Source organism: Simochromis diagramma, unplaced genomic scaffold, assembly GCF_900408965.1.
Source record: "Simochromis diagramma unplaced genomic scaffold, fSimDia1.1 OVJJ01000603.1, whole genome shotgun sequence".
Classification (NCBI taxonomy): domain Eukaryota; kingdom Metazoa; phylum Chordata; class Actinopteri; order Cichliformes; family Cichlidae; genus Simochromis; species Simochromis diagramma.
In genome coordinates this window covers 10,799,813-10,820,575 of record NW_024387414.1, presented here as the reverse complement: position 1 = coordinate 10,820,575, position 20,763 = coordinate 10,799,813, and the positions used below count along the sequence as shown (strand labels likewise).

Genomic DNA, 20,763 nt, shown 5'->3' with positions numbered 1-20,763 from the left:
ATTTTTTATTTTATTTTTTACCAAGGATGTACCCTATAATTGTCTTTGCTTTTGTCAGACTTTCTAGTTTTACATATGAACATTGTGCATTCACAATAACATATTAGTTTTAGTTTTGTGTGATTTTCTTTTGTTTTTTTGTTTTTTTTGTTTTGTTTGATTTGTTATTCTATTTATTTGCCCTTTCTTACATTTAAATTGCACCATAGATCCGGTGCATATGTCAGTAAACCAAGGATTTTAGGTTACATTTTTCACAGACTAAAATTATGCAGCTGTGGAAAATAATCATATGTGGTTTTAGAATATCTCATATGCTCATAAATCTTATAAAAAGAAACCCATTACGTTTTGCCACAGACACAATTTTGGCTGCATTAGGGATTGAAAGACAGTAATCATCCCCTCTTCTGTGGGCCGCATTATGATCATTTTAGTACTTTCTATTACAAGTATCATAATTGTAGTTTGTTGAGTTCATGTCTGTCTTGTTTTTATGTTTGTTTGCTTTGTTTTGAGCGTATATAATCTGTGACTGTCTGAGTTACTCTTGGTCTCCATAAAGAGCACTGTGATTAATGTCTGTCATCTGTTAAACTTCTTGTGGAGCGGAGAATCGATAACGCTGCCACCTGACACATTCGGTGTAGATATTTCTCTCTTTGTTGTGTTGCGTACGGATTGCATTTCCCCCCGTTGACTGCTGATGTCATTCAGAAACGTTGCCAGTTTGTGTAGATGATGTGTCAGGAAATCAAAAGTAGATTTTACAGTGAGTGCCCCTGTGATTTTTCTGACACTATGCATTGTGTTTTCAGTTAAATGTTAATCCAGCAAACTGTTACATTACTATGTCAGTATCTGGGAACCATTAAATTTGATGTGCTAGTTTTTTTTGCAGGATTTAAACTTCAAAGATATTTTTTAGACACATTAGATGTTACATTGTGTTTTACAAAACAGTGTAGTCACATTCATTCTCATCCTTTTACAGCCCTGCATCATTCTCAACAACATTCAGCAGCTTCGTGTCCAGCTGGAGAAGATGTTTGAGTCCATGGGTGGCAAGCAGGTGTGCACTTACATAACTATCTATATGCTATTTCTGTGTGATGTCTGTGTCTGTTTTGAGGCAATTCACTTTCAATTTCAATAAGACTTGTAACCCTCAATCTATTCATATATATCAATCATTACAATTAAATACTCCCTTAATCTGTTATCTTCCAGGAAGAGGAAATTACAAGGTTAGCTAAAAAACGGCATCGCCAGGATTTAGTATCTTGTTAAAGTGTCTTCAGCACAGGTGGTGCCAGCTAATTTGAAAGTTTAAACCTCCCTTCTCGAATGTAAAATATGTATGGTGTGATTATGTAAAAGATCATTTCAGATGATATCCATATGAAGTGGAAGTGAACTGACCCCATTATAATCTTAACCTCAGTTCAGACAGCTAACAGATTTATCTGACATGTAGATCACCCCTCCGACTACCACGTCTGCTACTGTTCGTACCTTCTTTGTATTCCATCTATATTTCCCCACCTCTAATCTCCCCTGTGTATAATATGTGTTGACTTAACATTTTTCGTATTGACTTAAACCCCCAAAATCTCCGTGTTGTGCCTGAAACACAGGTGAATATTTTCCCTGTCAACCTGTCATTCAAACGTGAGAAGCAGCTGCCACTTATTCCTATGACTTACCTGCATGTTTCTTTGTAGTTTCTAACACCTGTCTTGCCTTGCGTTTTGTCTTCTGTCGTTGTGTCTTCTGTTTTCCTCCCATTTCTTTTTTGTGCTCTCTCTCTCTGTCTCCAGGAGGAGGGGGTTGTGTCCTTCTGTAAGGTGTGTGTAGTAGGATTTGTCAGCACCCCTTTTCACCATTTACCAAATAATACCAAAAAAAAAAAAGCACACCCTCTTCCCCCGTTCCACCCCTCACGCTTGTACGCTTCTCACCCCACCCCACCCCCTCAGCCCCTCCAGCAGCATGTGCCACAGAGCATACGGAATCTGAATTACCCATCACCCCTCTGGACAGGCTGCTCAGGCTCACCATCCCCTGCTCTCTGGGGAAAGTGGCTCAAACCACCTGATCCCATCTTTATTTTTAGCGTGTTTTTTGGGGGGGGGTCTGTCTGCCACTTTTCTATCCGTGTCAAATTTAGAAGTGTGATATCTATTTTAGTTCACTGCTCCCTTTTTTTTACTCCGATGCAAAGAGCAGAGTCAGGGGCTCACTAAGTTGTTGGCTGTGGTTTTGATCTTCTCTTTCCATCCCCCAAGCTGCAGCCACAAAATGCTTTAGACAGGATTTTTCAGACTGTGTTTAATGAGCTTCTCAAACACTTACATCTCTCCAGCTGTGCCCTTAGCAGAGGTGCTGCTATGGCCTAAATATTTGCAGATCTACACTCGGATCTCTCCATTATTATAGTGACAGGAGAAGTCGTAACTTCCTTTCAAAAACTGTGAATAACTACTGGTAATAGATGATCAGGCATATCTTTTAAGCATGTCTCAAGTAATTTATCTGGCTAACTATAAAGCCAAAGTCTATTTCAGGTGAAAGTGTCCTATTAGTTTCCTCTCTCCTCTATTTATAACAGAGGAGTTCCGTATCAGAAATTAACTCCCAGAGAACCAGTGTAATTACCAAGAGCTGTTATCATAACAGAGATTAACAATAATCTCTTACAGTGCCCATTTATGGACTCATCATGGACTGATCTCCCCAGATTAGTATTAGTACTTATTTGGGGTATTTCGCTCAACTTAGAAATGGCATTTTATTAAGCCTTTATTTACTTGGCATTGTTAGTCATTATGGACAAACGGTGCTCTGGACTAACAACCTGCCAGTGAGTAGATATTGCATTGTTGAAACAGGCAAGGGGAATCAGAGCTGGACTGCAGTTGATAGGCTGTCAGCCAGGGGAGAGTAGTACACTCAGGAAGACTCTGGATGCCACTCAGTGTCAAGTGAAACCAGTTGCTCCATGATTTCCAGACATTTTGTTTCCCTCCTCTAAAGATTAATTGACAAGATTAAAAATGCACTGGCTACTTAGACTACGTGTGTAAGAAATCTTGTGGTGGAATTGGTGTACATTTTCCCTAAATTTCATCAGCAGTTTCTTCAAATCAGAATGCAGTAGTATCTATCAATTGTACCCATATTCGTTTCTAGACATCGTATCCAGGAAAATGCACCACATCTTTAAATTGGCGTGTCACAGGTTTTAAATGAAGGCCTTGCTGTCAGGACTGCAGGTAGACATTCGATTGCAGGATCAGGAATAACACATTAGTCAGAGTAGACTTTTCTTTCCACTTGGGAGGTGACAGTTGCCTTGGTTTCTCTAACAGTGTTGGGATTTTTTTTTTTTTTTTGCCAGCACCCCCATCCAGACATATTGTTCAATTTCAGGGACTGCCAGGCTAGAAATTAGAGCCCCGATCTGAAACTTTTGCCAGGAGAAAGCAAAATAAAAAATACCTAGTTTTTTTTTAACTTATTTATTTTGCTATCATATGAAAAGACGTTAATCACGTTACGCATGGTGAAAAAAAATTACACGTCAAATCTTTATGGGCGCAGACTACTTTTTGTCAGCATGATCCATCAATTCCATTGAGGTGACAACAGCCTTAATGTTTGTGCATGTGAACACACAGATGTAAAATCTATTTCGATCAATCCACAAATAGAGGCGTGTCTCCTCCACAGCCATAAAAGGTTTAGTTTACTCATCTGCTTCCCAGCTGAGCTATCTGCCACTAGAATGTGAGAGATGAGCGGCTCCATGGCTAAGCTTATCGGGTATAACGTGACGATCTGTCATGCATGTGGTGCCGTGCCTTACCTCAAACATCCATCTCAGCACTAAGCCTGAACAACATCAAAAACACCAACATTTGTACAGAGCCTCACAAACACTGAGACAAGCAGATGCAGTCATACATTTAGTTACTGGCACGCAGCATAGCACGAGTGTCTATTGTCTAATGTGTCTAATGTATTTTATGAAAATATGTCCAAAACATTACATAAATGCAAACATGAACATGCGCATACATTCATCACATGCGCATGCATAAATATGGCCAACAAATGCATGCGTACAGTAAATGTTGTGGGGAAAAAAAGTGTTGATGTCTTTTGCATCGGCTGGCTTTGGAAGCTATTCATTTGTAAGGTTGTCATCTGTCACCATATAGATATGTGGAATACAGATATCAATCAAAACACACCCACATTTCAATAAATAAACTTTTCACTCTCAAATAAATCTTGCACCTGTTTATTGCAACAAACATAAAAAGGTTTTTTCTCCCTAAAACTGAAAAACGTCAGTCAGACGTCTTGAGAATCAGAACATCTGTATGTATAAATGCCCAAATGCTTAAATCCCAGAGATGTAGCAGGCTCCCAGCATCTTCTCTCTTCTGTAACATGTGTAATAGTGCACAAAAATGTTCTCCATTGAGAGACCTCTCGCTCGCTGCTTCTTTGCTGACACCGTGTCTCATGACTCGGCAGTTATCGTTACAGTGCTCGGAGGTGAGCTGTCCATTGGTATTCAGAGCGCTGTTTGCCACAGATGGCAGGCAGAATGAGTAGGAGGCCACCAGCAAGGCAGGTTACCACTCCTCTGTGCCTGCCCCCATCCCCCCAGCACCCCCACCCTAGTAGAGGCATCCTCCAGAGATACCGAGTTCTAGTCAGTGTGTGTTTAGTGTATGGTGTGTAATTATGCCATAACTGGGTTTTTGTCTTTTTTGTTTTTTACTCACAGCTGGATGCAGAGGCCAGTGATCTGCTAAAGGAGCTGCAAAATAAACTCAACACAGTGCTGGATGAGCTCAGCGGAGTGTTTGGCTCCAGGTGAGCACTGGTGTTACTCAAAATGCGCGCATGGGGTGTTTTTCAAATGGTTAATGACTTCATTCATGTCTTGTTCTGTCAAAGAAATTGAACTATATGGCTGCTTAGTTATTGACAGACATTTGCTCAGAATGTAATTGGCTCACGCTCTTGCTGTGCACCATGCTTTGTGAGCACAGCAAGTTCCTTAACATTTCCAAATGAACAAATGTCACCCCAGCTCTTAACACCTTTTCAGTCATATAATAGGAACAGCGGGAGTGAGCTAGCACCAATTCAAAATGGTTAATTTTTACTGCTGCAGCATTAAAAAAAAATAGAAGAAAAAGATTCAAAGGATTTCTGGTTTCCATCACACAGTTTTAAGCCTGTGATTGAGGACTGTGTGAAGCAGATGAACCAGGAGCTGGTTCAGATGAAAGGTCCAGCCAAAGGAAGTAATGCTGCCATGGATGCAGAGACTGTCCTCCGGCCTCTTATGGACCTTCTGGACAAAAAGTGGGTATCTACTGAATACAAGGTAGAAGAATTGTGTAACACAATTTTGTCCTTTTGTTTACAATACTTGCACGTGCCAACCTCTCCAGCAAATGTCATTAATCCAAGTACAGAACTACAAAAGCAATCCAACCAGGGAGCTCTAGATCACACTTCCTTAAACACAGCATTTGCAAGTTAAGCAGAAAAATATAGCACGCACATTAACATACCGAAAGTTATTGTTTGGTGTTATTCGTTTGGCCAGTTCAGCACATTGTTAGAGGACATTGCATTTTTATTTAGTATCATTTAAGTCCTTGGGCTGCCTTTTTCAGACAGTGTGGTGTCCTAAGACTAAGATTAAGGGAAAAATAGACCCTTGATTGTAAAGAAATCCGTTCTCCTCCTCTCCTCAATGCTGATCAATTGTTTGATCATTTCATTTCTGGTTGGGACCACTTTGATACTAGGAAAAATGGGTATAATACACAGGAGACACATTATCGATCACTGCCTACTAACGTAACCTAAGGACTGCATTTATTACTTGGAGGGTTTTTACGCTGTGTTCTGATATGGTTAGCTGAGCCCTGGGAATCGTTCTCAATCTTTTGTCAAATCAACATTGAGGCCAGTGGGGTATTACAGGGAATCCTCTTAATGATATGGAAATACAAAATCCTTTCTCATGTCTCTTAGACCCTGCTTGCACAATAGGGTGAGATGAAATCATAAAGCTGCTGCAATTATTCTTTGAATCCCAGCTGTTTTTTTTCCTCTTTTCTTTATTTAATCATTATATTTATGAAGACATTAGTAGGAGTCTTTAGCCATGTTTGTTTAGTTTTGAGGCAGGGCTATAAGTGTTGACCTGACACATGACCTCCTTTCCTGTTTTGCAGTTTAATGTTATTTGCCAAGATTTGTGAGAAGACAGTGCTGAAACGAGTCCTCAAAGAGCTTTGGAAGATTGTGCTGAACACAATCGAGAGAACAATTGTTCTGCCTCCGTTGAGTGACCAGAGTGTGAGTATTGTGTGAGATTTCCCTTCTCTCCTACCCCTTTTAGCTCTTCACTTGGCCTCCACCTCCCTCCTCTTGTGCACCTGTCTCTCTCCCTTCCTCCATCTGTTCCGCTCTCTCCTGCCCCCTCATAGCACACAAATCACTGTACAGAAGATGAAGCACGGCAACATGACATCTCTAAATCTTTATGCACGTGGAACGAGTTTTTTCATACTCCTAATCCTTTTGTAAGAGCTTGGTTAATATATTTCATCTTAGGAGTATCTCATTAAGCCCATTTTTTATTGTCACCCAAACCAGGCAAAGCTTAAAGTCATCATGTCAAACAGTGTTTGCAATGTCTCCCAATGCCACTTTAGAAATCCAATTCCAGCAACAATAAGTTATCCCTTCACTCTGTTTAGCTTGATCACCTGATAATCTTTTAACAATTTCTGCTGCATTTTTCAAAAATATATTTTCATACAATGGTTCATGATGGAACCGTATCTGCTTCTCCAACAGCAAGGAGCTCAGATGATCTTCAGTGCTGCCAAGGACTTGGGACAGCTATCCAAACTGAAGGTAATTTATGAATGAGCTTATAAATATCACAATACAGAAACTCTGTTTGGTCTGAATCCTATATTGTCTAATTCCAAAAGGGACTTAAATTAAAGATGGATTGTTCTTATATTTGCAAAAAATGTTTGTGGTCATGGCTTATGTAATATATATTACACAAATCAAAAGAAATAATCTCACCACACAGCTGAACATGATCAACATTTTATACATGCAAGCGTCCAGAAATATAAAAAGAACAAAACCTTGTAAGATAATTCTTCTTTGGCATCATGAAATACAGCTCGGAGCTACATAACTGGGCAGGTGTCTAATTGCTGATGTGACTGGAGGATGTCTAATCCCACGAGCTCCATTTAGTGAGGCATTTGGATAGATCAGTGGCTGTGCTGTGGTTTCACTAACAACTAGGGTGTGACAATACCTCTGAGAGGTATTTTAGCTCTGAGTCACACAGAAGTTGCAAATGTAATGTGTGTTTCCCTGCTGAATTTTAAGCGAATTCATGTTTGTGTTGTGTGTGGGATTCCGTCAGATGTCCTTTGAGGCAACATCTGGGTACTGATCATCTGTACACAGATGGGCGTTTTTCTGTCGTTCTCCAAAAGTATTAAAGTGCTTCATCATCCTCTTGTTATTCGTGATTATGACTGATAATCTCCAGCTCTTTTACTTTTGTCATAAAATGTAGGCTTCATTTTCTGATGTCATTTTTTTATTCTTAGCTCTGTTCTCTCCTGTTAATATATTAAAGCATGTGTCTAACTCTTCCTACACAATCTAACATCCGAAGTAAATCCCTGACTAATTGCTATTGCAGTGATGTGACTTTTGAACTATGTAATGTTTTCAGATTCGCTGGAACAGTTGAAGAACACTTTGGCTGATTGACAGTTTGCTTGAAAAATGTAATGCAGTGTGCAGGACCACTTTGATGTCTATGTCCTATGACCTCTGTAAATCCCGTGCTCAGCTCTACACAGCACTTATCTTTTTCAGCAAATATTAGACAACAAACAGCTTGTAGTGTGTTCCCAGCTTACTACATGGATTTTGCAGGAAGATAGCCATTTCTATTTGAAATACTCAATTACGAGAGTAAATAAATACATTATTACAGTAATATAATATAAAAATAAATGGCAAAAAAAGTCTATCTAAACATACACTGTTTCTCCATCAGAACATATCTTCTTCCATGCAACCTCCAGTGTTTTTGGGGCACACCATGGCTTTGTTTTCTCTGGATGGAGAAAGTGCTGGAACAGACACAATGCAAATGAGGGTGACCCAGTGCAATTTTGGCATCAAAACCAAAGAACATTTTAGCACTGATGCAGATTAAACTATTTCCTCTCACAGTAGCTCTGTTTAAAGACTTTTGGTTAATTAAATCTGTACCATATGATGATTGCAGCTGAATGCACACATCTTTCATCTCAAGATTGCGATGTGCATTTTCAAAGTAAACCACCATCGGCATGCACCTGACAGTGTGATTATGTGGATTAAATAGTTAAATCTCATCCAATATGAAACTTTTGCTTCTGTACACACGAGCTGTACACACCTGAGAAATAAGGCAGTGCCAGAAGTTATTTACAGCAATCAATTTACGGGTCATGAAAGCTCCAATTAGAATTAACAAAAACATTTTTCATGATTAAAATAGATTTTTTTTGTGTGTTGGTGTGAGACAGCGAGGTTTAAATTTATCACACACAGTTTAAATGACTTGCACTGGTTCTGGTTTGTAAGCAGTAAATGCTCTATATCACGAGCACTATGGCTCACTTAAGGTCTTAACCATTTTGCTGGAGATACATCTTAAAATTCAAAGTTAACAAATGTGACTTGTGATGGTATTTGCTTACTGCAGTGTTTTACTCTCTCTCTCTAGGAGCATGTCATCCGAGAAGAAGCCAGAAGTCTGACACCACGCCAGTGCGCAGCCATGGACCTTGTGCTTCCCACCATCAAGGTGAGTTTTTTTTTTTTTGTTTGTTTATTATACAGTTGGCAGTACTGGCTAAACTTGACCTTTAAAAGGAAAAGCAGGTGTGCATAGCATAGCAGAGATATGCAAATGATTTAAACATGCATATTCTAGGAGTGTGGAATTCTGTTACTCGTGACATGCTTTGGACATTTTGGTCTTAAGAGCTATAGTCTCTACTTGCACCTATGTTTACACTGTAAATGGATTTACTAAAGGTTACCGATTATGTTTTATTTTTTCCACATCATATATAATGATATTAAATATTGTCAAAATATAAAAATAATAAAGTACATGAATGAAATAGTAATTCGAATTGCTGTAGGTGTATGAACTCGGACACCTAGCCATGCAGTCTTTACAAACATAAAGGGCAGAAAAGAATGGGTCATTCTACAGAGCTCACTGAACTCAAGTGTAGTACTGTATCAGGATACCACTGCAACAACAAGTAGGTTCGTGAAATTTATTCTCTCCTCGATATTTCACCATCTACTGAAAGTCGTGTTATTGTAAAGTGGAAGCATTTAGGAATCAGAGTAACTCAGCCACAAAGTAAAAGACCACATAAAGAGAGCGGGTTGCTAAGTGCTGAGGCTAGTACGTAAAAGTTTCCAGCACTCTGCTGACTCAATAACTGCAGCGTTCCAAACCTCTTCTAGCATTAGCATCAGTACAAAAGTTGTGTACCAGGTGATTCGTGGCAGGGTTTTCTATGGCTGAGTTGCTACAGTGGTGTGAAAAAGTGTTTGCCCCCTTTCTGATTTCCTAGTGTTTTGCATATGTTTCAGATCATCAAACAATTTGTTTATATTAGACAAAGATAGCCCACGTAAATACAGATTGCAGTTTTTAAATGATGATTTCATTGATTAAGGGAAAAAGGATATCCAAACCTATCTGGTTCTGTGTGAAAAATTAATTGGCTGTCTTGTTAAATCATGAATTAACTGTGATTAACCACTTTTTTTTTGGAAAGTTTGGTTCAGTTTTACTAACCACAGTCAGGCCTGATTACTGGCAGACCTGTTGAATTACGAAATTACTTAGAACCTGAGTGACAAAGTGAAGCAGACTAAGAGGTCTCAAAAAGCAACACATCATCCTACAATCTAAAGCAGGGGTAGGCAACTCCAGGCCTCGAGTGCCGATGTCCTGCAGGTTTTAGATGTGTCCTTGATCCAACACAGCTGATTCAAATTGCTAAATGACCTCTTCAGCATGTCCTGAAGTTCTCCAGAGGCCTGGTAATGAACTAATCAGTTGATTCAGGTGTGTTGACCCAGGGTGAGATCCAAAACCTGCAGGGCACCGGCACTCAAGACCTGGAGTTGCCTACCCCTGATCTAAAGAAACACAAGAGAAACAAAGTCACTGTCAAAGTCACATTCTGTGGGTTGACGAGACAAAATCTGAACTTATATGAAGGTTTGATTCCTGTTATATCTGGCATATAATTAACACAGCATTTCAAAAAAGGACCATAATGCCAACAGTAAAATATGGTGGTGGTAGTGTAATAGGGTGGGACTTAATAAAATAAAAAATAACATTAAAAAATTATTTAGCAGTTTTAAAAAAAACTGAAATACTGGTCACGAGTTGTAGTATTTGCTCCAAAGCGATGCTCTTTGGTTCAACCAGGAGCTTGTTAGTATTTCTTGTTTGCTTGTTAATGTTAATATTGATGAAGTGAAACTACAAGAGTATGGTGCACAACTTAAAACTAAAAATAAATTGCATCTTAAAAATACCTCTGACACTTCCCAAGCCCATAGAAAAAGAAGAAAAAACAGCAGCATTTTACTTTTCTGCCATTTGACAGTTTTTGCAAAAGGATACAAAATGATACCAAGTCCGAGTTCTTCAGGCACAAGAGGAGAGTTATGGCAAGGTGCCACTATGGAAACACAACTCCATAAGGTGTAGAAAAAAACTAATTGATTTTGCTGTCACCAAGGAAACTACCTGGAGGTTTAAATCAATCATGTCACCGAAATTCTTTCATCAGTATTCCAATGAGAGCAGTCGATTAACACAGAGTTGGTAGAAATTTAGAAATTCTGTTTAAATGGCTACCTGAATATACAGTCTAAAAAACAGAACAACCCCAAAACCCATCAAAAATAGATACACTAAAATTTAAAAGAAATGTGCCATTCATCAGTAACTATAAATATATAGAACTCCAACGGCAGGCTATATAAGCTGATTTTTCACTGCAGGAATGTAAGGCAGACATATGCTGACAGGAGAGACACTCTAGAAACCTCTTTCAGGCTTTCTAAAATACAGTATTATACTGTATGTTTGTTCTCATCAACATTATGAAGAATTCTGAACTTTTTAATGGTGGCGCTCAGCTGATCTTTGTCTTGCTTCACATAAGCAGGTGGTATTCCAATAATGCACTTATTGAAAACTGCTTTTCAAAGGGTTTCCTCCGGGCAGGTTACTACAGTTAGAATATGCAGCAACTTACAATGACTCACTAGTTACTACTGTGGAGAACAGTCTACACTTTATTAAAGCCAAACTTATATAAAGACAAGAAAAACCCTGAAAATACACAATTTCTTCTTGGACTAAAAAGTTAAATCCTGTGCAACATATTTATTTATTTAAATGCTTTTTTATTTAAACATTTAAATATAATATTTCATCCAAGCTGAACTTCAAACCTGTAAAAATGAATGGGCAGGATAATGCAGTGGCCTAAGCAGACCTTACCTGACAAAATAGCACACTTAACAGAGCCCCAGTAATGTATTATTTATCCTTTCTTTGAACTCTGGCCTTGTCTGATTGTATGAGAAAGATGTCTGAGAGTTCCTCGATAAAATGTATGTAGGCATTTATTGAAGTGCATTTCAGAATAGATCCCAGTTTTTGAACAACAAACATAGATATTAGGAAAAAAACTGATAATAAGATTCTTTATGCAGGCCATTTTATTTGTCTTTCTTGTTATCAGATGTTAGTATTACCAGAAAATAAACTGTTAGTAATCACTTATTTGCTCAGGTAAATGTGCTAAAGACTTATCAGCAGAAGACTACAGCTTCACATCATTAACTACCAAATGCAAACCCCTGCTAAGCCTTGAAGATAGAAAAAATAAATGAAGAAGAAAAACGAAATCAAATATATGAGGCAAAATATAAGGAACTGGAAGAAAGTAATAGGGTAACAAAAAGAAAGTACGGATGTTGTAAAGGTGGCCGGTGATTTTACTGGAGGCAGGGTGATATCTTGAGCATGCAGGTTGGTTTGGGTCTTTTTGCCAGAGGGAATGCAGCACTGCAGCCCAGCAGTAACACTGCAGGCATTTTTCAGGATGAGGCGACACTCTTATAGATCAGTACAGCTTATTCTGTGAGTCTTAGTGCTGTGACGGTGATTGGAATGAGGAGGTGATATTTTTTATTTGAATAAATTGTTTCAAATGTTCTGACCTAAAATGAGACAAATCTCCAAGGCACAAAACACAGACATTCTGAACATCTTCCTGTGTTATATGGTGGGAAATTGTGAATAGATACAACTCTTATTGTACCACTGTTTGTTTAAGCCAATTCAATTGTAGTTGGGTGTGTTTTTTTTAAATAACTATAGATGTTAATCTCTGGGAATTTTATGTATATTTAGTGTTTCCTGGGCATTTTATGGATAGAATATGTGCCGTTTCTCTTTCTTTCTCTTAAAACTCCACTGATGACTCAACCTCTGCACGCCAGATTATGTATAATTCACAAGAAGCACATGTCGGTCAAACTGTATGACTAATAAATCATTGGTGAGGCAGACCACAGCGCCTCCCCATGTGTCGAGTCACTGACCTGACACCAGTCTGAAAATATTTACCGGCACTTTCTCCATTGTGGTGTCAAGCTTTGTCTGATGAAGACAATGTGGTTCGGATGTCACTTTGCAGCTGTGTATACCTTATCTCTGTCTACTGCATTTTCTGTCCTGTGTATTTATTGACATGAGATAAGGGTGCACCAACTTTTTAACTTGGATCATGACAACAGAAACTCCACAAACAACACAAGCGCCATTAACAATAGCTCTTTTGTCTGTGTAATGATCATGTGTTGTAGAAGAAAGCTAGCTGAACAGATAAGCACAAAAAAGCAGTCCATCTTTTCTTAATAAGATCTCTCCATGGCCACAATCTTCCATATGTAGGAGTGGTGACAGCATTTCAAAAGAATGCAAAGCTTTGTGTGTACTCAGCTATCATGCTTATCAGCGCAAATGTGCATTAACCACCCAAGCAGGGGTTTCAGATTTAAATGCACGGTAATTAGACAGAAAAGTGGCTATTACTGCTGTCTCTTGCCTGGTCTCCTGCTTGGAAAATGCATACTGTCCACATAATCTCAGGTTATTTCTCTGCCAACTGAAACTTGCTGATGTGTATGAACTCAACAGAGGATCCCTTCCTGGAAAACATTCTTGGAGTCATCTGGAAGTTAACTCCTCTTTCTTTTCTTATAGCAATACTTCCATGCTGGAGGAAATGGCCTGAAGAAAACTTTCCTTGAAAAGAGCCCTGATATGAAGTCCCTCAAATATGCTCTCAGCCTTTACACTCAACCTACAGATGCCTTGATCAAGAAATATATATGCACCCAAACCTCTCAAGGTAAGCCCCTAGCTATGGTCAGGCTCAGTTGGGTTTCAGTTTGGGAGGGAATGGAGTTATTCCAGCATTCAAATGCTGGAAAACCTTTGTCTTAAAAGCTATACTCTGTATTCTCTCTGCCTTGCTTGGGCAGCTTCACTTTTACAGAAAGCATCTATAAAAACACAGTGAGAGTGCCAGCAAAGGCGTGAAAAAAGACAGATTGGTCATTCTATTGTGAAGCTATATTTTAGCACCTAGGCAGAAGTGAATAAACATATTTTTATGACGACTGATTACACTTGTAGCAAAACAGGTTATTCACAACATATTTGTTGCTGTAATTTACAGTTAATATCTGATTTGTCTGCAACATTTCGGAGTTGTAATGCTTTATTTAACCTTAACATTATGGAGTTTCCCATCAGTATTTACCCCATATATATTGCTGTAAATGTGTTCTGAAGATGCCTCTTTTTTACTTTATTTCCTATCAGCTTAAATGCACAGTGAACATTGCTGTAATTGCATTTATCTCATCACTGTAGGAGCACTGTGCCTCTTTCACTGTAAATAACTTTAAAAACAAACAAACAGCAACGGTATCTTTGGCCTTTTCATCCTGTATGCTTAAGGGCTTAATTGCTCTCATGCTCTTTTCCCTTCACTCTCTCATTAACAATGCATAAAAAAACACTGTCGGGATAAATACGATATACAGTATTTGCTATGTAAATCCATATATTCTCTTTTGTGCAGTCGCCTCACTCTTTCTTTCCGGCATCTCTGGCACACTTGTATATGTTGTTGACTCATCCGTCTTTATTTGGATTTTCTTCTCTGTAATAAGGTGGAAATACCTTCAGGTATCCAGAGATGCTCAAGAGGGAATTCAACCCGGCAGGGCGTTGAAGCTTTAAGCTCCCGGTTCCCTCAGTGTGCTCAGCCTTGTAGAACACTGCATAGCAGGCAGCAGGAAACTGAAAGCCTGTAGGAAAAAGCTCGGCAGCCAGCAGGCCAACCAGCATTGCCGTTTTCCCTGAGTGGCAGATGGGCATAGATGCACAGTGTTTTGCTGTGTGCTATTTTCAGATTGCTCGATGTGTTTCTCTTCTTCCACCCGCGCTACATCTCTCATCCCATTCCAGCTCCACCCGCAATTTCACACCATGCTTTTTATCTGAGGTGGCCTAATGTTCTGTCTTTAAGTGGAAGTAGTGAGCTGGTTGAGGTCAAAAATGAAAGAATGTGGAGATGATGCTTGATGTAGCACAGTGGACACAGTTTCATTAATCACCAACCCCTGTGCTCTGAGAACGACATATTTAGACCACGGCATGTACCAGTTTAATCCTGCCAAGCCTGCTCTCGGAAGCATACATGTGTCTCTTTGTTGAGTGGGGGCTGTTGTCTAGCTTACAGTAATCTCGCATGAATATTTTGCAGTTTTTTGGTTATGTAGTATTGGTGTGTTGAAATGTCACTCGGTGTAGGCTAAGCAGTGGAAAACAGTGGAAAAAAAATCGGGGAATTTAAGAGCAAGTCTTCGTCAATTAATGCAGACAACTCACCTTTCTTATCTGCATTTTCCTCACTTAATCTGATCCTAAGGCCTACTCGCTGCCACCTTGGTTTTTATCTATCCCTGCTTTCTTTTATCTTCAACATGTACCATTTGTCTTCTTCACACTTTGAGCTTCCACGTCTCTCAGAATTCCTTTTCTAGTATCTGTTGAGTACACCGGTATATTTTTTTTCCATAAATGCACAACATATCATAATGTCTAATGGTTTTTACACTGATAGCTAAAGTGGCATTGCTGTGTGTTCTCACAAGTTCAGGACTTCATTGTGCTGCAGTTTCTTAGTTCTCCATCGGCTTCCTGGGGCTTCATTACAATAAATCTCAAGGCTTGTTTCCCCATTACCAGCCACAACAGGTGCTGCATGTTTGGTATGTATTGATTAGCTATTGGATCAACATGCCTCTACATTAAGTAGTGTTCAACGTCTACTTGCTCCTGGCTGGCTTAAACATGAAGCAGCTGAAATGAGCAAGGCTCCCTACATCAGACAGTATGTAACATGGTCAGCAATCCATTCTAATTGTTCATCTCTGACTGAGTGACACGTTAATGATGCTGCACAGCAACTGAGCAGAGTCCTCCTTTATATTCATGCATTCCCTTTGCCTCATCTATTTCCTTTCTGTTGCATGGCATTCATAGTGTGTTTCCATGGAGTTAAATCCAGTGTTTTCACTTGAGCTAAGACGTTGTTGATTTCAGCATGTAGAACATTATTTATTTAGTAGATTCCCTCACAACATGTGCCTTTTTCACAGCCCTCAAACCAGACAGATTATTTCATGTTTCTATTTTTTTTTTACTTGTTGTTATTCTTGTTTAGCCTGGAGCTAAAGGAAACTCTGGCTTTGCTTGCTACTGGGCTGCCATGAGAGTGAAAACAAGTCTACTCTCTTACTGTTTTCCTTAGGTCTGTTTTTTCTCTTTTAGTTCTGACACACTCATGTGTTTATACACAGCTTTTTGGATCAATCTTTGGATTCACCAGGTACACAGATAGTTGTCTTCACAGTTTTGCATCTGTCCTCACATCCTCCCTCTCTCTCTCTCTCTTTTTTCGGTCTCCATCTCTTTTATTTCGGGTTCCTGATCTCTGTATTTCTCTCCCTGCTTCCTCACTGCTGCTCCTCCATTCTTTCTGATTTTCATTACGCCTCTTTCCAATTCTCCTGTTGCTGTTTTGGTGTGTGTCCAGGTCAGTCATCCAACGGATCAGTGGGGGAGGTGTCGATGCAAGTGAATCTCATCTCTCACCCTGGCACTGGAGAGCACAAAGTCAGCGTGAAGGGTGAGCTTTTTCCTATACTCAAACCTGCTTTTTGTTATTTCTAGTCAAATCTGTTCACACCTGCAAATATTCACAAAAATCTATCTCATCTGTGCAACTGGGCTGCAGGGGCCATCAGCAGCACAGCTTCTTGGAGCGCCTTCAAAATCAGAGAATAAGTTAATTACCTTTTGATATGTTGTTTCTTATTGTAATTAAATAGAAAATCAGGTGTTTTATGCATGACAGTGTCGGGATTGATGCAGTATTGTCATATTTGTAATAGCTGTTGTTGTCAATTCCACTAGGTACTATAGGTATTAGTCAATCATTCTTCTAAGCTTTCAAATGACCGTGCATATTTGGATTTCCATGCAATTTCACAAGGGGCAATAGTTTTGGCCTTTATGTGTGTCTCCTGTTTAAGTGTTAGTAACATTCTTCTTCTATGTTGTGTTGTTTCATGGTTGTTGGCAAACAGCTTATAGATACATTATCACCACCTTCTGGTAGTAGTAGAGCATTACATACTACAAGACATTGATAAAAACAAAGGAAATTTTATTACGTAATCAAACTTAAGCAAAAGACAATTGCAAAAAATAACTTTTTTAAAACTAATTCAGTTGTTATTTGATCGTCCAAATGTAATTACCTTACTCTTTAATAGTTTCATTCTTTCAAATCGTCTGCATTTGCCAGTATGATTTTTTTTTTAAAACAATGCACCTGAAAAGCCTTTTACCAAAACGGAGTCCTAAAACTGCATTGTTATCCCTGCAAGTTATACTTCTATTGTACTTCAAAATTACATCCTGCTAGAGCACAGTACAAAGTCACTGTAATTAGGGGATAGCTGAAAAAAAAAAGATTGATACTTGTATACTGTAATAACTATAAACTGGAAAATACATAGGTCTGCTACTACACAGATAAGACAAGTCAAGTTCAGCTATGCATGTACAGCTGGCTCAAAGGTTGGCTGTTTATTAGTTCTTTGCTTTATCATTACAGAATTTCTCCAGAGATTTATTTCTTTTAATTCACTGTGAGCCTCCTTATTTCCTTACAGTGTCTCTAAACCTGCCTCCCCCCAAAAGCACCATAGGCATTAGAGAAACTAAAAACGTGAGAGCAAAGCAACAATGTTTTCACAAACAGGAAAAGCCATCATTACATGAGTCACAGTTTAGCTTTTGATTAAATTTTTTCTGCATTTCCTGAATTTAAATTTGGCAGCTCACACAGAAAATCCAGCATGCTGCCACATCATTATGGTTTACTGACGCTGCATGTCAGTCGATGTCTCTGGTCTTCTTCACTGTGGATTTACTCGTTATTTGAATATCAGTGCAGAAGAGTGAGTATGAAAAGAAATCTTTGCAGGCTGATTCATAGGCACTAACACGCAGAGATGTTTACCATTAATGCTGCAGATAGCTGGAAATGTTTCTGTTATCACGCTCTGTTATGCTTGCTCCGACGGTATCTCAGTTTAACGTGACATTTTCTACATTTAGCCGTTTATCTGTGGGAACAAGATAAATACAGGTCCAAAAATAGAAACTGAGCTTGGAATACACAATCTTTTTTGGCAGAATTAGTGGACTTTCTTTTCTTGTACCTGTGTCCATGTCGTAATGAATGAGATTATTATTTCCTTTGCGTTTCTCAGTGGTCGGAGTGAACAACCTCATCTGGCAAACCAACGCCATGTTCCGGCCATTTGTAGAAGTCAATGCTGTGGGTCCACATCTGGCTGACAAGAAACGCAAATTCAGCACCAAGACCAAGAATAACAATTGGTCACCAAAGTACAATGAAACATTCCAGTAGTAAGTATCTGTGTCCTCCTCGTCAGTTAAAAGAAGTGAATAAAATTGTGAGCAATTTTATTCACTTCTTGTAATATTGTAATATTCTTTAATTTAGTGTCATTTTTTCTATTACTGTCATTAATAATAATATACTTCATATATTTGCTTTTAAATCAGAAATCAGTGTGCTATCTGCAAACTACAAACACAAAGTGTAAATAAAATATGGATGCATCCTGGAACTGTAATGTCACCTATTGTTTTGTGGTCTACTCTTTCAAAAGATATTTTTGGCAGAGTTGTGTTTGGAGAACAGGTCTCAGTATTAAGTTATCAAATAGCAAATGTTAACTAGCCTAGATAACTAGGGTGCATCTATATACAATATAAAACATAGCTGGAGCTTTGAGGTCTGTAAAGAGAAGCCAGTGCTGAAGCCCCTGAAACCTGCATTATGCATTATGGCCAGCAGGGGATAACTCCTCTGTTTGCACAAAGATTCTTGTTATACAGAGGTGTAAGGGAACTTAGCCCTTGGCTCCCTTGCTCAGGGACCTCAGTCAACACTTTTGGGAAGACTTCATGTCCTTGATTGCTAGTTTCCAATCATACTGAAAAGAACATGAACCCCTTTTGATAAATCATGGTCAATCTAAGATTCAGAAAAGATAATGGATGACTAATAACTTACAATTTACAACTTGAGCAGCAATGAGCAGCAGTGTCCCTCAGTTTCTCTGTCAGATACACTGTGTTAGTCATGTCCATCACAGTGGCTATATCTTTTATATACTATATTTCTGCATCACACAGTGACGAATGCTAATAATTTGTCAAAAATTTACATAATGAAAAATGTTACTTTTGTTGCACAGTCTATCAGTAAAATGAACTACACAGTGAGCCATATTATTTATCAGGTTTTTCCTTTTTAAACTGAATGCCAGAATGACAGTCCTGTCCCAGTTCAGTCCACACCATCAGTCATCTATAATAATAAAAATGTCCCATGTAGGGGAAATAAGCTGAAGAGACACCAAAAAAAAAAAAAAAAACAAGTTCCAGGTTCTACGTGTTTATTTCTGTTTTAAAGTTGGGCACTTCAGGTCTCAGGTGGCTATTCAACAAACTGTAGTTTTTGGCACATTACCTTCATTTTTAACAACTGAGATTGCTGCACACTACAAAGAAAGCAGCAGAAATCTATATGCTTAATAGTACCTGTAACACCTTACTTTTCTAACCTTAGAATGTACATTATTAAGCAGCATTATTTTTGTAATAAAAGCAAATCAAGCAACTGTTTTAGCGTGACAATTTTAAGCATTGTATTTCTCAGAGTCCAGCATATATATTCATATGGCTTCTGTGGATAATTAGAAAAAAGCCTAAAAAAAAAAGCTCAGAATAATTGCTTTTTTTAATAGATACATTCATTTCCCTCACAAAACATGATTGGGTTTCTCATGATTGCCACGCATACAGTAAGGAGGCTTTTCACCGTGGAAATGTCACCATGCCAGACTTGTTTACTGACAGGCTATATTCAGCTGTAAACAAAGCCAAATGTCAGCAGTTCGTTCACATTCTTGTACAGTTCCTGACAGGAACACTTATTAAGCTTATGTGATAATAGGAAAAAAGTGCATTCAGGTTAGTTTCATGTACTTTTAAGTGACACTCAGACACCCTCTCACTGCCTGTGATGTAAATTTTCATTACCCATGATGGCTGTTTTAAAAGTAGGATTTAGGACTACATTTTTAATTCTGTTCATGTCTAATTTCTTTCTAAGTCACACCCCAACCTCATCCTTGTCATTTTTCTCAGTGTTCTGAGTAACGAACACGGTCCAGAGGCCTATGAGCTCCATGTCTCAGTGAAGGACTACTGCTTTGCCCGTGAGGACCGCATCATCGGCATGACCGTCATCCCTCTCAAAGAGCTGGCAGACAAGGGCAGCTGCGCCGCCTGCTACCCGCTGGTGAAGAGCATCTCCATGGACGAAACGGGCATCACCATCATGAGGATACTCTCTCAAAGGACCAACGACGAGGTGGCCAAAGAGTTTGTGCGTCTCAAGACAGACACGCGCTCGACGGAGGAAGTGTCATAACGTGGAGCAAAAAAAAAAAACCCCACAGTATTAAATGAGTTGTGTTGTCTTAGGTAAACGATAGCGAGGGAAAGATGGAAGATGAGAAAGAGCAGTAGCAACAGTTGTTCTTTCGGGATAGAGGATCACTCAGAAGGAGAATAAGATTGTCCAAAGAGAAATGGAGGAGGCCCAAATGTGGCGAGGCAGCAAAGAGAGAGAGAGAGAGCGAGAGAGAGAAAGTTGTGTTTGTTTGTTTGTTTTTGTGCATGTGCGTAAAACATCTGTTGGAATGTTCATTTTAAAACTACAGTATGTACAAGTGTTTACTTACCGTATGCTTACTATTAAGTACTATATTCTACGAGTTATGTTAATGAGACATGATACCTTTTGTACAACATTAGTC

The 20,763-nt window shown here is 38.9% G+C and overlaps 1 protein-coding gene across 5 annotated transcripts in view; it reads left to right on the top strand.

The window, feature by feature from the left end:
• LOC120721001 (protein unc-13 homolog C) overlaps positions 1–20,467 on the top strand; it is a 113,528-nt gene extending 93,061 nt beyond the window's left edge. For 3 of the 5 annotated variants that reach the window (XM_040010976.1, XM_040010975.1, XM_040010974.1), the window contains 11 exons: positions 995–1,072; positions 1,821–1,847; positions 4,802–4,890; positions 5,251–5,388; positions 6,273–6,396; positions 6,901–6,960; positions 8,861–8,941; positions 13,463–13,610; positions 16,371–16,463; positions 18,118–18,277; positions 20,090–20,467. In XM_040010976.1, the coding sequence (XP_039866910.1) occupies positions 995–1,072; positions 1,821–1,847; positions 4,802–4,890; positions 5,251–5,388; positions 6,273–6,396; positions 6,901–6,960; positions 8,861–8,941; positions 13,463–13,610; positions 16,371–16,463; positions 18,118–18,277; positions 20,090–20,375 (1,284 nt within the window). In that variant the 3' untranslated portion in view covers positions 20,376–20,467. The remainder of the gene's footprint in view (positions 1–994; positions 1,073–1,820; positions 1,848–4,801; positions 4,891–5,250; positions 5,389–6,272; positions 6,397–6,900; positions 6,961–8,860; positions 8,942–13,462; positions 13,611–16,370; positions 16,464–18,117; positions 18,278–20,089) is intronic. The other 2 variants (XM_040010978.1, XM_040010977.1) reach the window with 1 other exon arrangement.
• The last annotated feature ends 296 nt before the right edge of the window (positions 20,468–20,763 follow it).